This window comes from Cyprinus carpio, chromosome B18 (assembly GCF_018340385.1).
Source record: "Cyprinus carpio isolate SPL01 chromosome B18, ASM1834038v1, whole genome shotgun sequence".
In the NCBI taxonomy this organism is placed as follows: Eukaryota; Metazoa; Chordata; class Actinopteri; order Cypriniformes; family Cyprinidae; genus Cyprinus; species Cyprinus carpio.
The window spans coordinates 12,613,726-12,631,802 of record NC_056614.1 but is presented as its reverse complement, the minus strand read 5'-3'; the positions used below and the strand labels follow the sequence as shown (position 1 = coordinate 12,631,802).

The following is an 18,077-nucleotide window of genomic DNA, read 5'->3' as shown; positions in this document are numbered from 1 at the left end:
AAAAGACCTGTCCATTTATTTATTTATATCACACTGCTGTTTCTTCTCTGCACCTGTTTCTGTCTCACTCTGGCTTTGTATCCAGTCTCTTATCTTCACTCTCTGCTTGTTCAAGTGCCAAAATGACACTGGTAGTGCAGCTACAGTGGGTTAAGAAGCCAGCCAGGTGTCAGGTTTCTCTGCAAAATCACTCCTTGTGCTCTGAATCACTGACACCGCACCTCTGCTGCTGCTGATACCAAACATCCCTGCGTGTCAGCAGTTCTTTCCTTCTGTCATATTAATCTGCCGTCGAGTACATTAAAATGTGACTTTGGAGTAAGCACTCAGTGTATTGCTGTCTGTAAAATGCCAGAAAATGTTAGATGAGTCCAGAAATCCTATCAGGTCAGAAGGAATGTCTGCTGTATTGCATTTCCTTGTTCAAGGACATAACCTCTACTGCAGAACCACACAGAATAACCTGAGAATGTAGAGCACATCCTGTATTTACTAAGCCATTTTTGATTTGTCATGACCTGAGGATACAGTATATCAGGCTATTTTAAAATATCAAAGGACGTTCAAGTTAAAATTGGGAAAATAACCAATGATTAATTTATACAATATTTAATCTTTATGAAAGAGACACTAAATCATTCACTTAATCGATTTGTTCAAAAACGCTGATTCATGCAGTAATGAAAGTCAGTATGGCTGCATCCAAAATCGTATACTGTACTATTTTTGTATATATACTTACTTTGCAACTTTTAAAATGGATGTTCTCTATACATAGTATGGGATGAAAGTAATCCAATAACAGGGTTATTGTTATTACATTATGAGTTATTGCATCAATCATTCATTCTGGAACAGTGATCTGGCTTACGTAATATTGTGATAAGTATATTTGTTTTATAACTGTATATCCTCCATCTGTTGTCTGCAGTGCTTTCCAACAGACATATTTCATAGAAATCATATTGTAAGTAACACAATGACAGTTTTACTTCCATATTTACTCCTAGGATGTGATGGCCAGTTTTTATGGGGTGTAATGATGTGGAAATTAATGCATTGAGTTCTGGTCATATGGATCTGCAGTCCCTTGTGGGAGCAATGCTGGCATGCCTCCATCAGAGACCGTCTTTGTTCTTCGTATCTATAGTACATATGCAGCAGTGCAAAATAATGTCCAAGAGTATAAAGCAGGGTTTTTATGATGCTTTGGCTGGATGCTTCACTTCGAAAGGGCTATTCTGAAGCCATAACCCAGTAAACAAGGTCTCCTTCCATTAATCTCACAGATCCTTTATGCATTGGTTGTTTCTGGCATCTATGCCCACAGAAAGGAATATCACCATAGTCTATGCATATCCATTCAGAGAATATCTCCATTCATGAGCATATTTGTCGTACATACAAATTTCTGTTCTCTAGTAGTGTTGTCACTAATGTTTTAGTGAGTTCAACAGAGTTGGTGCTAACGGCTGTACACTTTAATTACCTTGATGGATAAGAGAGGCATCAATGTATATCAGCGGTTTTTGTGTGGCTTACAGTGGCACACCTACGGTTCAGAGCATGTGACAGCAAGCTAAAGGACAGAATCCCTCACATCATCAGTCTGAGTAATTATGCAATTAAGAGAGCAACAGAGTTGTATTGATGTTTGCACAGAAAATTGCATAGGGCACCATTTTGTGTGTTGCAGTGTAAATTATTTTAAATGGTGCGGTAAGGTCTCGCAGTTCCTGTGGTTGATACTGACAAACAGCGAACGTCAGGAAATGTGTTCCTACCTCTCCTTATTATGGTAAATTAATTTGTTATTTACCCATGTGTCAGAAACATTGGTTTATTACTGTGCCACAACATAATCTGTAAGATTTTAATACGTTTATTCAGCAAGAAAGCATTTAACTGATCAAAAGTAATATTAAAGACATGTTACAAAATATATCTATTTGAAATAAATGCTGTTTTCTATTCATAAAATAATCACAGTTTCCACAAAAGATAGCACATAAGCAGCACAACTGATCACCAAATCAGCATAAGAATGATTTTTGAAAGATCATGTGACACTGAAGACTGGCATTACTGGCAATTTCTGTGGTCAAATCATCCTTTTTTTCAGTTGCGGCTCCTGTCTAAAGCAAAGACTTTTCTTTCTTTTAAAAAACTTTGAGAAAGTGATTCATGCTTTTATTACCTCTAGATTAGATTACTGTAACTCACTGTATGCTGGGATTAGTCAAACAGCTTTATCTTGATTACAAATGGTTTAGAATGTGGCAGCTAGACTTTTGACTGGGATTCATAAATGGGATCATATTACTTCAGTTCTACAGTCTTTACACTGGCTACCTGTGCATTACAGAGTAGATTTTAAAATTTTGCTAATTGTCTATAAGTCACTAAATGGTATGGCTCCATCATATATATCTGATTTATTGATTGAACACAATGTAACTAGATCTCTACGGTCCTCTAACCAGAGACTCTTGTTTATCCCCAAGACAAGGCGGAAGTGCAGGGGTGATCACGCTTTTGCTTCAATTGCACCAAGTCTCTGGTATGATCTGCCCATTTTTATTAGAATGGCATCATCTGTGGCCATTTTTAAGTCTAAATTAAAAACGTATCTGTTCGATAAGGCTTCGAATTCTGGTTGAAGCACAAATTACATCATTCAAATATATATTGTTGCATGTTATGATGTTTTTCTTTTCTTTTTATCTCCTTGTTCTTGGTTTTACTGCTTTTATTTTTCATTGTGTTATTGCTGTTTTTAGCTATTTTGTTTAAAGTACATTAGTCAAATCAGGTTGTAGTAAATAGTGCTATATAAATAAAATTGCCATTGCCATTACGGCTACTGTTTTATTGTGTGTTTTAAATCAAATAAATGCAAAAAAAAAAAAAGAAGAAGTCAGATATCAGATAATTCCACCCTAGACTTAAAACAAAAACTGTGGGTGGTTACTCAATTTAACACTATATGTAACTATAATAATAACACAGTCTGATCCTGTCTAAGTAGGCCGGTCTTGGAATGAATATCTAGCAATACGTAACATATTTTAGGCCACAAGGCAACACGAAAGAGACTAGCAGAGAACAGACCTTGTATTAGACATGTAATTGACCTTTAGAATGTGTGAACCTCCTGTCCAGCTTTCAAAGGTCATGTAACTTATCTGGGATGATAAGAGATTCATAATGCAGTTCTAAGAAAAGAACAAAAAGTGTAGAGTTCTCAAATTACTTTCACCATTACAAAAACAAACCAGCTTCCCTGTTAACTTATTAATATTCAGGTTAATCTACAAATTTACCATGATGTATTCTAAAACAAGAAGCTTCAGAAAGGATATATTTTATTTCTTGGTGAACTATTTCTTCAGTTTACTATGTATTAATGAATGGTACTAACAGAAATAATGCTACACCTGGCCTAGTTTCAGACAGGAATATACACCAATACACTCACTCTTTATTAAAACCCACACCAATTAGTTTCCATCTGGGGGGGTAAAAAGCTCAGAAAAAAAACTTTTCAACCCCAGGTGATTTCCCTATGGTTTAATTAGCAAAGATCAAATTCATATTTCTGAATTTCTTTTTCCAGCATGTCCATGTATATTATTGGAAGCGGTGACTCAGAAAAGTCCCAAGAGTGAGAATTCCTCAACATTTACCTCATTAGACGGCCTCCACTCTTTGCTTTCTCCCAGTCTGATTAACTTTGGAGTTAGCAACTAAAAATGCTGTGATCAGTGAACTGAAGATCAATGCTGGAAGGCTATTATCATCATCCACACAACAGCTCCATTCAGCTGAAAGTCTCTTATTAGGGAGTAATGCATGGGGTTGTCCTTCAATGACCTTTAACCATGTGATGAATGAAAGACATTGCATTAGTATATTAACATGCTCATACAGACAGTCCACCCCATAAAGTATGAGCCAAAGCTGTATTTGCTAATGAAAACATAACAGGGTTCATGTTTGTCTGAGTCTGTAGTCTTCAAAGGTGAAGATACAGCATGTGTATTGATATTGAGAATATAGAATCAGGGTCAATGTCTACTATAATGAAAAGCCTGTGTAATTGGATATTACTGTACATACTTTAGTACTTTCAGTTTAACAGCGGTAAATCAATAGTAAATGGTAAACTATATTTCATTATTTCTAAATGACTGATTTATCGAAGCCTCTGAAAATGGAACAAAGAAATGAAATTCAATAAAAAATGGAAACATGAGACAAGTTGCGCATTAGACTTTGATCTGCATTTTGGACCACACAAGCTTTCCAGAAGTCTCATGTGAAAAGCAAGCAGATTTAAACAGGGATTTAAGTTATTAAAGTCTAATTAGTGGAGACAAAAATAAATTCTGCTATATGGCAACAAATAAATTTTTTCTCAAAGTAATCTGGGTTTTTTCCCCTTTCTTTCTTTTTTTTTTCTTTTAAGCAATGTTGTATGTGAAGACAATGTTGATTAATATAGCTCAGAGGCTGCATAAATATCTCAGATCAACACAAGAGCATTGTAACTAATCCACATCAGTCTGGGCACCAATTTCAGTTGCTGCTATCTCTGGCCTCAGCCTAAATTTTGTATCTGGCCCTTCAGATTACAATCTGCAAACTGAAAATAAATGGAATGGTGGAAGGAGGACAGGTCAGTGCTGGTTTTCAGTGTGACATGGCCAGCCTGAGGCTAGCCTTTGAATCTCTCGTCAGTGCTGAGCTAGTACGCTGAAGACAGGACTCTCACCATCAATCACATCTATCTCTGTGCAAATGGCTTAGACCTACTTCACTTACCCTTACTGAAAAAATACTCCCCTCTAAATCAAAGCGGGAATAGCATTTCCTCCATCTCCTTCTGGCTGATTAGGTTATTTAACAACACTGAGTGGAGAAAGGATAGAGCTGATGCATACAAATACAGAGATGTAAATCTGTGTACACAGTGCTGACTAAGGGCCATGATGGAGCTGTTCAGGACTTATGATTAAATGTTTAAGAACTTCATTGACAACTTGTAGAAACAGACAGACAGACAGACAGACAGACAGACAGACAGACAGATAGATAGATAGATAGATAGATAGATAGATAGATAGATAGATAGATAGATAGATAGATAGATAGATAGATAGATAGATAGATAGATAGATAAAAAAAAAAAAAAAAAAAAAAAAAATAGACACACACACTAGATAGATAGATAGATAGATAGATAGATAGATAGATAGATAGATAGATAGACATGAAAAATAAAGGACAGACAGACAGACAGACAGACAGACAGACATAATGAGATAGATAGATAGACAGACAGACAGACAGACAGACATAATGAGATAGATAGACAGACAGACAGACAGACAGACAGACATAATGAGATAGATGGATAGATAGACAGACAGACAGACAGACAGATAGATAGATAGACAGATAGATAGATAGATAGATAGATAGATAGATAGATAGATAGATAGACAGACAGACAGACAGACAGACATAATGAGATAGATAGATAGACAGACAGACAGACAGACATAATGAGATAGATGGATAGATAGACAGACAGACAGACAGACAGAATGATAGACCGATAGATAGATAGATAGATAGATAGATAGATAGATAGATAGATAGATAGATAGATAGATAGATAGATAGATAGATAGATAGATAGATAGATAGATAGATAGATAGATAGATAGATAGATAGACAGGCATACAGACAGAATGATAGATAGATAGATAGATAGATAGATAGATAGATAGATAGATAGATAGATAGATAGATAGATAGATAGATAGATAGATACTGGTGTCAAGCTTGCACTTTTTAGTCTTCATCTGTGCTGAGATCATCAGGTAAATGGGCTTTGTGAATATCAATAATGACCTGTCAGGCCACCTTTCTCAGCAGTGTTCTAAGTCATTACTGGGACACGTACAAAGCGGGGGGCAGCGGTCAGGAAATGAGTGAATATATAAGCAGGGACAGAAAATGAGCTAGTTGGGGCTATAATATGATGTGCTGTATTCCGTGCTCTTAGGTCTGGGAGTGCATTCCAATTAGCTCGTTCAGAGGAGGCGCAGCAGAAATATCAGCATTCAAAGATGAAAAGATGCTTTATCAACTCCATCTTTCATTACTGAGATTAAAAATCCCCGGGCCATGTAACTCCAAATCCTCTTGTAAGTGATGGACACTGCGCCAGCTTTTCTGCTTACAAACTTAGTGGGAGGTTGACTGAGGTGAGCGACTCTAGCACCATGAGAGACCAGAACCGTTTTGGCAAGTACTCATAACAACGGGATGGTAGTTATGGATCTGCAGGTGTTCTGTTTACAGCTGGTTAATAAAAAAATAAAAAATAACATATTAAATTTCCTCATCCTTTCCTTTTTTAAAACAAATATTTAACTGTTAAATATTTATGTCACGGTGTGTCTTTTGCCGGAAGCATGAAGGAGGCATGAATAAACTTTAACTGTCTTTAATGATGAAAATGCAGGGGAATAATCCAACATAGGAAAAGCACAAACACACGTAACTAATGAGTAGATCCGACAAAGGAACACAGAGCAAACAGGAACTTATTTACACAGGATAATAAGGAACTCAGCACAGGTGCAAGGAATCATAAAGCAAACAAACTAAACAAGAACAGGAAAAAGACCATATAAGGAAACACTGGAAGAACTATGGGGGCAAAACGGGTCCAAAAGTCTGACAATTTATACCCAAATTTGCTAGCCTATTGGCTGTTTATTAACATATAAAAATCTTATAATAATGACCAAATACATCATTTTAGATCCTTTAATCGTACCCCATACCTTAACTTATGAATATGATATAGAATATGAATAGAAAATAATCAGCCCTTTTGATATTAAGTTTGACCTCCTGATGTTGACAGTCAACATTGTTGAGATTAAAGGGATAGATCCTTCAAAAATGAAAATTCTGTTATCATTTACTCATTACTCATAGAGATTTCTCACAATATTTCATGATGGCGAATAAGTGACAGAAGTTTCATTTTTGAAATCTGTTATTTGACATTTTCATTTGTGGACTATCCCTTTATGTACCCCTTTCAATAAGAAAAAATAAATAAATAACAACAACAACACTTTTTTTTTAGTTTGGACCCTATTTTGTTCCCTATTCATGGAAAGTGCCTTTTGCTTAACTTCCTTTGATCAGTATATAGCCATTCGGGATTGACATCTCTGCTTGTCCTTGTCCTTGTCCTTTTGTCTTCTTGGGTCACTAACCCTGAATTAAAAATTCAGCATACACACAGAGTGCAGCTGGTCTGTGTGTGAAGAGATTGCCTGTGTGATTTCCAGGGAGCAGCATTATTTTAGTAAAATGGGCCTATTACATCGTTTAAAGGGTCTTGTGCCACACAGCCGCCTGAGAGATTAAGACTCAGCAACTTACATTTTGAAACAGTTTAATATTGAATCCCTACACTTGATAAACCTATCTGTCAACAGAGAATGGACTACAGTGAGCTGAACTGGCTGATGTGCTGTTAGAATAATAATAAGTGAACATAAACTGATTAAACATATATTGCCTGACAGTCACAGCGAAGAACAACATAAAAACTGATCAATGACGTCTGAAATTACATTCAAATGCACATTTACTCTACTGTTTATCAGTTTTGATTCGGCTGATTCTGTTGTTAGATTTACTTTTATTTAATTGGATAACAAGATTCTGATTGGTCATCTGTGGCATTCAAACTCAATCAATCAAACTTTATTTATAAAGCACTTTAAAAACACTGAAGTGGACCAAAGTGCCCTACAGAAAAATAAAACTCATACAAGTAAATGAATACTCGCCGAAGAAGCGAGTTTGCGAGTGTTGTACACATGGGCATCAGACGCTCCAAGCTGGGTTTAAGTAATAATACATAAAATACAATTAAAACACACTAAGAGACCATAGAAAAATAAAATAAATTACCAAATATCAACATCAGGTGTCAAAGGCCAAGGAAAAAATATATGTTTTAAGAGGCAATTTAAATAAAGACAATAAAGAGGCCTGCCTCATGGGCAGAGGCAAATCATTCCAGAATTTAGGAGCTGCCACAGCAAAGGCACAGTCCCCTTTAAGTTTACATTTGGTTTTGGCACATTCAGGAACAGCTGATCAGCTGACCTGAGAGAACGGGTGGGTATGTAAGGTTGTAACAGCTCAGAAATGCAAGGTGGGGCAAGCCCATTTAGGGATTTAAAAACAGATAGATGAAATTTAAATTGAATCCTAAAATGTACAGGCAGCCAGTGAAGGGAAGCTAAAATGGGGGAAATGTGCTCATATTTACATGTTCCGGTTAAAAGACGTGCTGCAGCGTTTTGCATCATCTGTAAACGAGCAACAAAAGACCCACTAACCCCCATGTACAGTGTATTACAGTATTTTTACAAAGGCATGGATTACTGTCTCAAAATGTTGCCTTGGAAGATACCTCTTAATATATGCCATCATCCTCAACAGCAAAAAAAAAACTAAAAAACTTGATTTAACTACTGCCCTGATCTGACTGTCGGGCTTAAAGCTGCATTTGTTAACTTTTGGGGGTCGCGTCTGGCGGAATAACATTGTAGCTGGAGTTACTTCTCTCTGTTTACATCTATGGCGAGTCACGCAGGTACTGTGCTACTCTGCAGCATTGCAGACACCAACCAGACTAAAATAGTCCAAATATAAACACTTATTATAGGTGTACTGTAGTGATTCAGGATAAGACAAAAACACGGTTTGGAAAATGGATTCGTGATGTACTCGCTCATTATATATATTTTTTACATTTTCAACACAAAACAACACTGTGGCACAGCCCTGCGCTGATTGTACCAGAAGAGCCGGGAGCGGTGGATTTTGTTTATATTGGAGAGAAGTAGCTCCGGCTACAATGTTCTTCCGCCAGACGCGAGCCCCAAAAGTTACCAACTGCAGTTTTAAGATTTCAGTCAATTTTCCCCCTCTAAGTTAGTGATGGTTGGCTTGATGTACTGAGCCAAGGCACCCAAATCAACCAGAGGGGTCCCAGTGGCCCCACCTTAAGCCATCACTTCTGTCTTGTTTTCATTAAAATTTTAAAAGATCCATCAATGCCTTTACATCGTCGAGACAATCAAGTAGTGGTCTGATAGTGTCATTCTTTCTAAGTGGCACATAAATCTGGCTATCATCCCCATAACAATGAAATGACAAGCCATGCTTCCTAAATATTAAACCAAGGGGGAGCAAATAAAGAGAGAAAAGGAGAGGGCCTTAAACTGAGCCCTGTGGTACCCCACAATAGAGAGGAGCCGAAGAGGACACAGAGTCACCAAAGCTAACACAAAAAGTCTGGCCTTTTAAATAGGACCTGAACCATTTGAGCGTCATGCCCTTGATGCCCACACACTGCTCCAGACGAGAAATTAAGATTTCATGGTCCACAGTGTCAAATGCAACAGTTAAATCAAGAAGCACCAGAATAACACAATCACCAGCATCAGTGGCTAAAAGTATATGATTAAAAACATTTAGAAGTGCAGATTATGTGCTGTGTAGAGTTTTAAAACCGGACTGGAAAAATTCCAAGAATATTGTGATCTTTCAAATAGGCCATTAATTGACTAGAAACTATCTTTTTGAGGATTTTTGAAAGAAAAGGTAGCTTGGAAATAGGTCTAAAATTTGCCAGATCTGTAGGATCCAGACCAATTTTTTTTTAATCAGAGGTTGGACTACTGCATATTTAAATTTTTCTGGGACCACACCTGATGACAGACTGCTATTAACAACTGTATAAGAACAGATGGCCCTACAGTGAGATAAACCTCCTAAACAAGTCAAGGAGGAACAGCATCATATGGAGAACCTGAGGGCTTCAGGTGATCAATACTGTAATACTGACAAATGAGATCAGTATTCTTCCTTATTTCATCAGTATTCCATTCTTCTATCATTACTTTTGCATAATGATGCTAAACTGTATATAAGATTGCTGTCCCTCCCTGGCAACTATTCTCTATACTGTCTCATATCACTCCATGGTCTCCTTTACCTCACATAATAAATTAATATAACTCATATCAATATTAAATGTCCATTTATTTATTTATTTATTTGCCAAGCAGTCATGTAACAAGTGGGATAATATACAGTCAGCCATACATTACTGCAAAATAATCCCTTTCTGCATGATATAAAGACCTTAATGATGACTTTTGATTTGTTTATTTTATTGATTATATTATTTCTAAAAACTTAAATAAAAACTTGCTTAAATGCTGCTTACTGTTGTTTTTCAACCACACGCACTCCTTACCCTATATTTCTGATTAATATATAAAAAAAGACAGAGGCCATGCTGCTCTCAAAAAAAAAAAAAAAAAAAATCAACACTCTTTCTTCTCTTCAATTTTTCTGCCTCCAGAGAAGCTAAAAATACACTGTCGCTACTGCAGTCAACCAGCATTTGTGCTACAGCCTACACACACAGACAGGCTTGGTTCAAGGCACAGCATCATCATACCCAGCTTTCACATGTGTGTCTGGACGGGTTTCAGTGATAATAGTTTCATAACAGAATTATTATTCTTTTAGGAAGAGGTTTGGCACAAAGGGCACCTGACAGCTAATTCATCTGTTCCTGTATTGCAAATATTACCACTGAGATTAAAGGAGAGTGAGAGCAAACAAATGCCGCTCCAAATGCAGAAGTATTCATTTATCAGAGCTGGATTGCTTTACTAGGTATTAATATTGTAATTTGGGACCAGAAAACATTCATCACTGTAACGGCTGGACAGGAGGTGGAAGAAAGACAACAAAATAATGGTCTTATCAAGTATACCTTGTTGTTGTCTTCTCAGAAATGAACAGACATAATCTGCAGTTTGTGCATCAAAGAGGTCTGTTTTTTGTGTGTTTTAGGAACTTTGGACCGCAGCATGGGATGCTCTGGGAACCAACAGCGTGGTGGATGACCTCCAGCATGTGGCCGTCACAGCTGGACCTCTCGCTCATGGCCATCCGCTGTTTGTAACTAAGGGTGAGAAGTTAACAATAAAGTCGTAATTATTTTCTGGTAAGTGAAGCATTAAATAATAATAATAACAATAATTATTATTATTATACTTCACTTGCAAAAAATTAGGAAAAGAACTACATTGTAAACAAACAAGCCAAAAATTAAGTCAATGAATGTCAAACTTATGAATCTATGTGGAGATTAGGTCAAATTAATAACTGCTAAATTGAACCCCTTGAACCCATTAAGCTAAAAAGGATGTATCCAAAAACAAATGACCACAGCTCTTGAACCATTTGTTTTCCAAAACGATAGAATTGGCTAGTATGGGAACAGATTATGAGAAGCTCGCAGAGACTCAAAGTGACTGTGTTTGTTAAATTTAATTGATTTAAAATCAAGGAATAAGTGTTTTCTGCTTTAATAATTTGCTAATAACCCGTAAAAAGAAGCTTGTTCGTCGCCACCTACTGGCACAGGCCTAACATTACAGAAAACTAGACATTAAAAGCTTAATTGGCATTACAGTATTTACAAACTAAATATGGTACTTCAAATATCAAAATAGATTAACGTTATACAAAAGTTAACTGACTAAGTAGACTTTAAAAATAATAATAAAATAAAGGGAAACCCCAGCTTGGAGCGTCTGATGCCCATGTGTACAACACTCGCAAACTCGCTTCTTCGGCGAGTATTCATTATAAAACAACTGCCAGACATGAATTTTGACATCTTCGTGAATATGCGCGTTCATGAAAATATGATGTTGGCAATCAGTGCGCCGAGAGCACGCATAACGTTACACAGTTTGTATGCGCCTCAGTCATAACGTGCGTCGATGCAATCGTCTTTACCTTGATTACAATCGTCTTCCATCATAATTGCTAGACTAGTGATTCACAGGTAAGTGTAATTCTAGCGAGAATCGATGATAACAGGACTTTGTTTTTGCTCTTGATGGATATTTTCTGTTAAGTCCTCCTGTGGTTGACACACAGTGATTTGTGAGATTTGTTTCTGAGCTGAGCAATAATAAGATATGGCCAAATAGGGACTAATTTGATTTTATTAATGCTGCCCCGCTGCAGTCCATTACGCACAGCTCTGTATGTGAGTGGTCTGACAGCGCTCGTCAATGTCAAAATGATTGAGATGGCCAATCAAATCAAATCAAATCAAATCAAATCAAAGAAAGGCGGGCTTTACTGTTTACAGAAACCAAGCTTGAATTCCTGCATCACGCTTCTTAATCGTAAGATGTAGGATAAGGTAAGATGTAAATATTAAATGTTTCATATTTTACATTTTACAATATGAATCTTAAATGACCGACAGTAATATCAAGTTTAACAAACTACTACACCTTTGTGTGTGTGTGTGTGTGTGTGTGTGTGTGTGTGTGTGTGTGTGTGTGTGTGTGTGTGTGTGTGTGTGGTTTTGAACATTGGAACATCGAAAAAATATAATATTGTACTGTAAATTAAGAATTTCTTACCACAACTTATTAATTTGTTCTTTAGTTTTAGTTTAATCGTGGAATTCGTTCATTTTTTTTTTTAATTAAAATTTTAAAATTAAATTAAAAACGAGGAAATTGTGGCCACGATTTACTAAAATGAGGAAACAAATTAATAAAATGAAGGAATTAATTCTTAATTTGTTGCCACAATAAATAACAGTTATATTTTTGTTATCTGCTGGGATCCGGTAGTAATTGTACAGTACAATAAATTTACTGTACATGAATGTGTGCATATTGTAAATTAATTAATTCGCATTAATTAATTAATTAATTGAGATGTCTTAAAAATGATTTATAAACAAGAAGTGGTTGAGTTGTTATCATCAGACCCAAACCAGGACGTGGTTTATACAGTCTATGAGTAAAACTTGTTGCTGTCACTCAAATATGTTTTATGTTGTGGTTAGTAACGTTAAAGTATCATAAAAAGAAAAATATTATTAACTTTACAGTAAATTCTAGTTAAACATTCTTAATTGACTTAATCCTCTCTTTTGGACAAGGAACCCATATTCAGCCCATCTATAATTTGTTTTATGTCAAGGCTTTGAATTGCTTTATCTGTGATGTTTCTGTAATGTTTAGCAAGGTTATATTTTGAGGAAACAATAAAAAAGAGGTCCTTCTTGGGTCACTAAACAACGTTACCAGAGATCTGAGACAGGCAGCATATAATGGTTTATCATTTTTGACTTGACCACATGGAGCTGAAATCTTATAAAAAGTGATGATAGTCATTTAAATCAGATAATACATTAATTCCCTGACAGTATGAGGTTCCCACATATCTTTCCATTTGTATAGTCTCTCTCTTAGTGTCTGAATCTCTTAATTTCCCTCTCTCAGGTAATGACCAGGCATAGAACCAACCCTGGAGATGCCGAAGAGAAGAGATATTCTTGCCATCGTGTTGATTGTGTTACCATGGACCCTCCTCATCACTGTGTGGCACCAAAGTGCAATTGCCCCCCTGCTGGCCATCCGAAAGGGTACCAGCCTCTCTTATACATATAACATGTAGTCAATGGCATTTTTGTTATCAATCAAAACGACAAAATTCAGCAAGTCAATTCATTTTTGTGCTCATTTGAATAAGGTCACGTTAGAATTATTATTATTATTATTATTATTATTATTATTATTATTGCATAATGTTATTCTTACTGCAAAATGATCTTTAAAAGAGCATTATAAAAGTGGTGCTAAAAAAGATTTATTTTCTTGCCACTTGAATACAAATTTGTTTTCTTTCTAAACGTCCACAACACCGTGAGTTGACTAAGTATACTTTGTCTTTCAGCACTTTGTGCTTTCATTTCATTTATTCAACTGCAGAAGATTTCTCCAATAAAACCACCCTCTTTAAGGAGCATTTCTGGTGGCTTTAAGTCAGAATTACCAGTTTGCATGTCTATAGCTATTTTAGCACTTACATTAAAACACTTATGTAAGTGGATGAATCATATACACAAGCTGTACACATAACCTGTATTTAAGGGGCATTTGGGCCAATCTAATGGCTTCACAACGATCTATCAGTCACTGACCACCTCTAGCTCAACCTGTAGGGAAATACAACATCCAGCATTTGAAGATCTCAGACTGTCCTCCAACAAAAAACGACCCTATAGGTCATTTGTCCAAGCACCTTATTACGACCTATATTTATAACGTTGTATAACGTGATGCTCTACCAACTGAGCTATACAAAACCTGAATCATGACGCAGATAAAAGAGTACAAAGCATTAATAAGAAAGTTTCCTGTTGCCGATAGGGGCGCAATTGTAGTACACGCTCTGATGGGTTGTATTTCAGGGATTTGGACAATAAACCTACGCAGGCGTATTGGTTGGAGGACATGTTGGAAGATCTATACATCCATATATATGCATGTCAATACCATCAGCTTATGGAGATTTACAGATGTGTATTCATAGAAATTGTCATGAAGCAATTAACGTGAGTTTGTATGATGCCTAGGAGGCAGTGAACATCTGGATTGCTAATGGAGTGTGCTAATCTAATAGTGCTAAAATGTCTGAAGTGAGAGCAGGGCACTAATTGAACAGTGATAAAGATCTGATATGTGAGATGCCATCATGATTTCTGCCCTTAATGAGGTATCAGCAGGAATGTGCTGGAACTGCCCACACCATCATTTTGTAAAAATATTCTGGGAAAAAAAATATAAAGATATTTGGTAACACTAATTATTTCAGCAATATCATTCCAGCTTGCTCATTTAAGAGATTTAACGGAATAGTTCAACCAAAAATGTAAATGCATTCTTTCTTTCATGGAACAACAAAAAAAAGAAGACATTTAAAAGAATGTACTGATCACTGTGTCCTAAAAAGCTCTGAACTGAACTAAAGTCATATGAACTTTTGAAGCACACAAAGGCACTATATTTGCAAACAGTTCTAAATCTAAAGTTTTCTAGTCTTCTAAAGCCATCTGATATTGCTGCTTATCCAAAAGCTCTGTGGGTCACTATACAGATGCCAAAAGCACACTACAGAATATTTATTGCAGTGTGGCCTGTAACCTCATTACTTTCACTGAGAAACTTTTGCAGTCAATAGACTGACATGAAAGGTATGGGAATTTAGCTCCAACCCCAATTAAACACACCTCAACCAGCAATTTAAAGTCTTCAAAAGGATTACTAGAAACTAGCAGGTGTGTTACTGCAGATTGGAGCTAAACTCTGCAGGACGTTGGCCCTCCAGGAGCAGGATTGGACACACCGGTCTAATCAAACGCCTACCTCTAGCCACTTCTCAATATTATACACACCTGCAAATTTTGTGTGTGGGGGATGTCTTTATATAGATGTACTGTATCTCTGAAGAGAACAGTCTGTCTTCAGAAAAGTTTTGATTGCATTTTCTTTTTCACCTATAATGCCCAAAAATGCAGCACTGCTTCATGTACAGGTGCAACTAACTGCTGTATTTCTGTTTATCCATAACAGAATATGCATCATTTTAAATTGAACAATTAAAAAAAAAATACTGTTTAGTACAATGTCACAGACCAGGGCTCTTCGATTCATGTTCAGAATCCATGTGCAGAATTTAACATTCTCCAATACACCTGCCTGGGTGTTTCAAGCAGTTGCAAAGACCTTGATTAGCTGGTGCTTAATAAGTGTTAGAGTTAAATCCTGCAGGATTTCGAACTTCATTGGTGATCTCTGCCATAGACACTGGAATTCACTTTGTACAGTAGTTCTATTCTAAAATCTGAATTTTCCAAAACAATGTCTACTGCTGATTACAGTATTTTTTTTAAATTAATTTAAAGAGTTTATTAATTAAGATTAAGATTAATGAGTATTATTATAGTTGATCTCCCCCTTTCTCACACCCATCGCCATCTTTTCCATTGGCCCAGAGTTTGCAGGTACTGTATGAATATATACCTTGTAACAAGCAGATTTAAGTACAGTCTTAATAATTTATTTTTAAAATCCAATATATGTCTCTGTTATTATATAGCCTTGTGGAAACACACTAACAAAAAAGGGCACTCCAAAAGAGTCCTGGCATAGGGTCCTTTGTCGATCGCGCCCCCTTCTCTCTTCCTATTTGTTCTGTCCAATAATGACATTTTTTTATTTAAAAAGCGTTATTGTAAGTATATCAGACCACTCAGGCTGTATTCCAAGTCTTTCAAGGCCAAACAATTGCCTTGTGTGAGAAATACCCAAATCTGATCAGCATGCCCTATCTACCATAATCCTTAAATCCCGGAACATTTGTGAATTGCCATCTGAAGAAACATTACCACAGCTTAGATGCCAAATACTATTCCCATGAATACAGTGAATCATATTTTGACATTACTGGTGCTATTATTAGCATTATTAACTTATATGCTGCATTTTGATACTTTTTTTGTATAATTATGCCAAAATATTCTCCAAAATTTCTCATTTTCTGCTTCAGGAAAGAAAGAAAGCCATACAGGTTTGAAAAGACATAAGAATTTTCATTTTTGTCTGAACAATCCCGTTAAGAATTCAAGAGCAGATCATGCAGAACCTGTGCATTATGGGTTTGAATCAGTGCCTTCTACCCCTGTGGAGTAACCGTATTATGATCTCACGGTTCTTGCTCTCACCCTCTCCAGTCTGTCACCATCTAGTAAAAGAGATCTTAATCATACCAGAGCGTCTAACCATCCACCGGCAACGGCTAGCAGGTATTCTTCTAAGGTTTGTGGCATGCGTCAGACATAAAGAGAGCAGCCCTGGGGTGTGCTAATGTCTTAATTCTCTTTCTCTGTCTGGCAGATGATGGGACGGAAACTAGGCACGAGACAGGCCCAGCCACGGACTCAAAGGAATACTGCTCACAGGACAAGGACATAGTGGAGGTGGTCCGTACAGAATACGTCTACACAAGACCTCCACCCTGGTCTGATGTGTTGCCCACCATCCACGTCATCACTCCGACATACAGCCGCCCTGTGCAGAAGGCCGAGCTAACGCGACTGGCTAACACCTTCCTCCATGTTCCCAACCTGCACTGGATTCTGGTGGAGGACTCTCAAAGGAGAACTCCTCTAGTCACGAGGCTTCTGAGGGAAACGGGGCTGAACTACACACACCTCAATGTGGAGACCCCACGGAACTACAAGCTGCGAGGGGACACGAGAGATCCCAGGATTCCACGTGGCACCATGCAGAGGAACCTGGCTCTGAGATGGCTACGGGAGACCTTCAACTCCAACAATAGCCAGACCGGAATCGTCTACTTTGCAGATGACGATAATACATACAGCTTGGAGCTGTTTGAGGAGGTGAGTTAAGACAGGGGTAATAATCATCTCCATCTGAAAGGATACATAAATTGTATACTGCAACATCAGTTATTGGGTGCACTTGTAAGGAGTTTAACTACACTGATAAAATAATAAGCTTTGTTTGAGTCCTTCAACTGCATGATCATTTGACTTACTGTAGTGTATTATATTCCCATCACTCTCCTTCTGTGAAATATTCATTTAATTCAATAATCATTATATGGATAGTTCACCCAAGCTGGAACATTTTCTCACCATTTATTCACCCTTGTGTTTTCCTGTGAACAGCCAGTTATTATGAAGGGTGTTTCAGCTGCATATGAAGAATGTCGATGGAACTCCAAACTTTCAAGCTCTAAAAAAGACATTGATAGTAGCATGAAAATAATCCATATGACTTGACTGGTATTCCAAGTCTTCTGAAGCAACATGCTCAATTTGTATGATTAAAAGTTTAATATTTAATTAAATCAAAACACTGGTCAAAGCACTGACTTTCATCATAAGGACAAAAACAGCTGAAACATTCTTCAAAATATTTTCCAAATATTTAATGTTTCACAGAAGAAAGAAAATCATTCAGGATTAGAACAACAGGTTTGGAAAGGTTTAGAAAGTCATACAGGTTTGGAACAACATGAAGAAAGTTATATCATTTTG

General features: G+C 36.7%; 1 protein-coding gene across 3 annotated transcripts in view; it reads left to right on the top strand.

Moving 5' to 3' along the window:
- b3gat1a (beta-1,3-glucuronyltransferase 1 (glucuronosyltransferase P) a) overlaps window positions 1-18,077 on the top strand; it is an 88,423-nt gene that overhangs the window by 50,230 nt on the left and 20,116 nt on the right. For 2 of the 3 annotated variants that reach the window (XM_042743882.1, XM_042743881.1), the window contains 4 exons: window positions 10,982-11,099; window positions 13,450-13,592; window positions 16,743-16,814; window positions 16,906-17,414. In XM_042743882.1, coding sequence (XP_042599816.1) covers window positions 13,481-13,592; window positions 16,743-16,814; window positions 16,906-17,414 — 693 coding nt within the window. In that variant the 5' untranslated portion in view covers window positions 10,982-11,099; window positions 13,450-13,480. The remainder of the gene's footprint in view (window positions 1-10,981; window positions 11,100-13,449; window positions 13,593-16,742; window positions 16,815-16,905; window positions 17,415-18,077) is intronic. The other variant, XM_042743883.1, reaches the window with a different exon arrangement.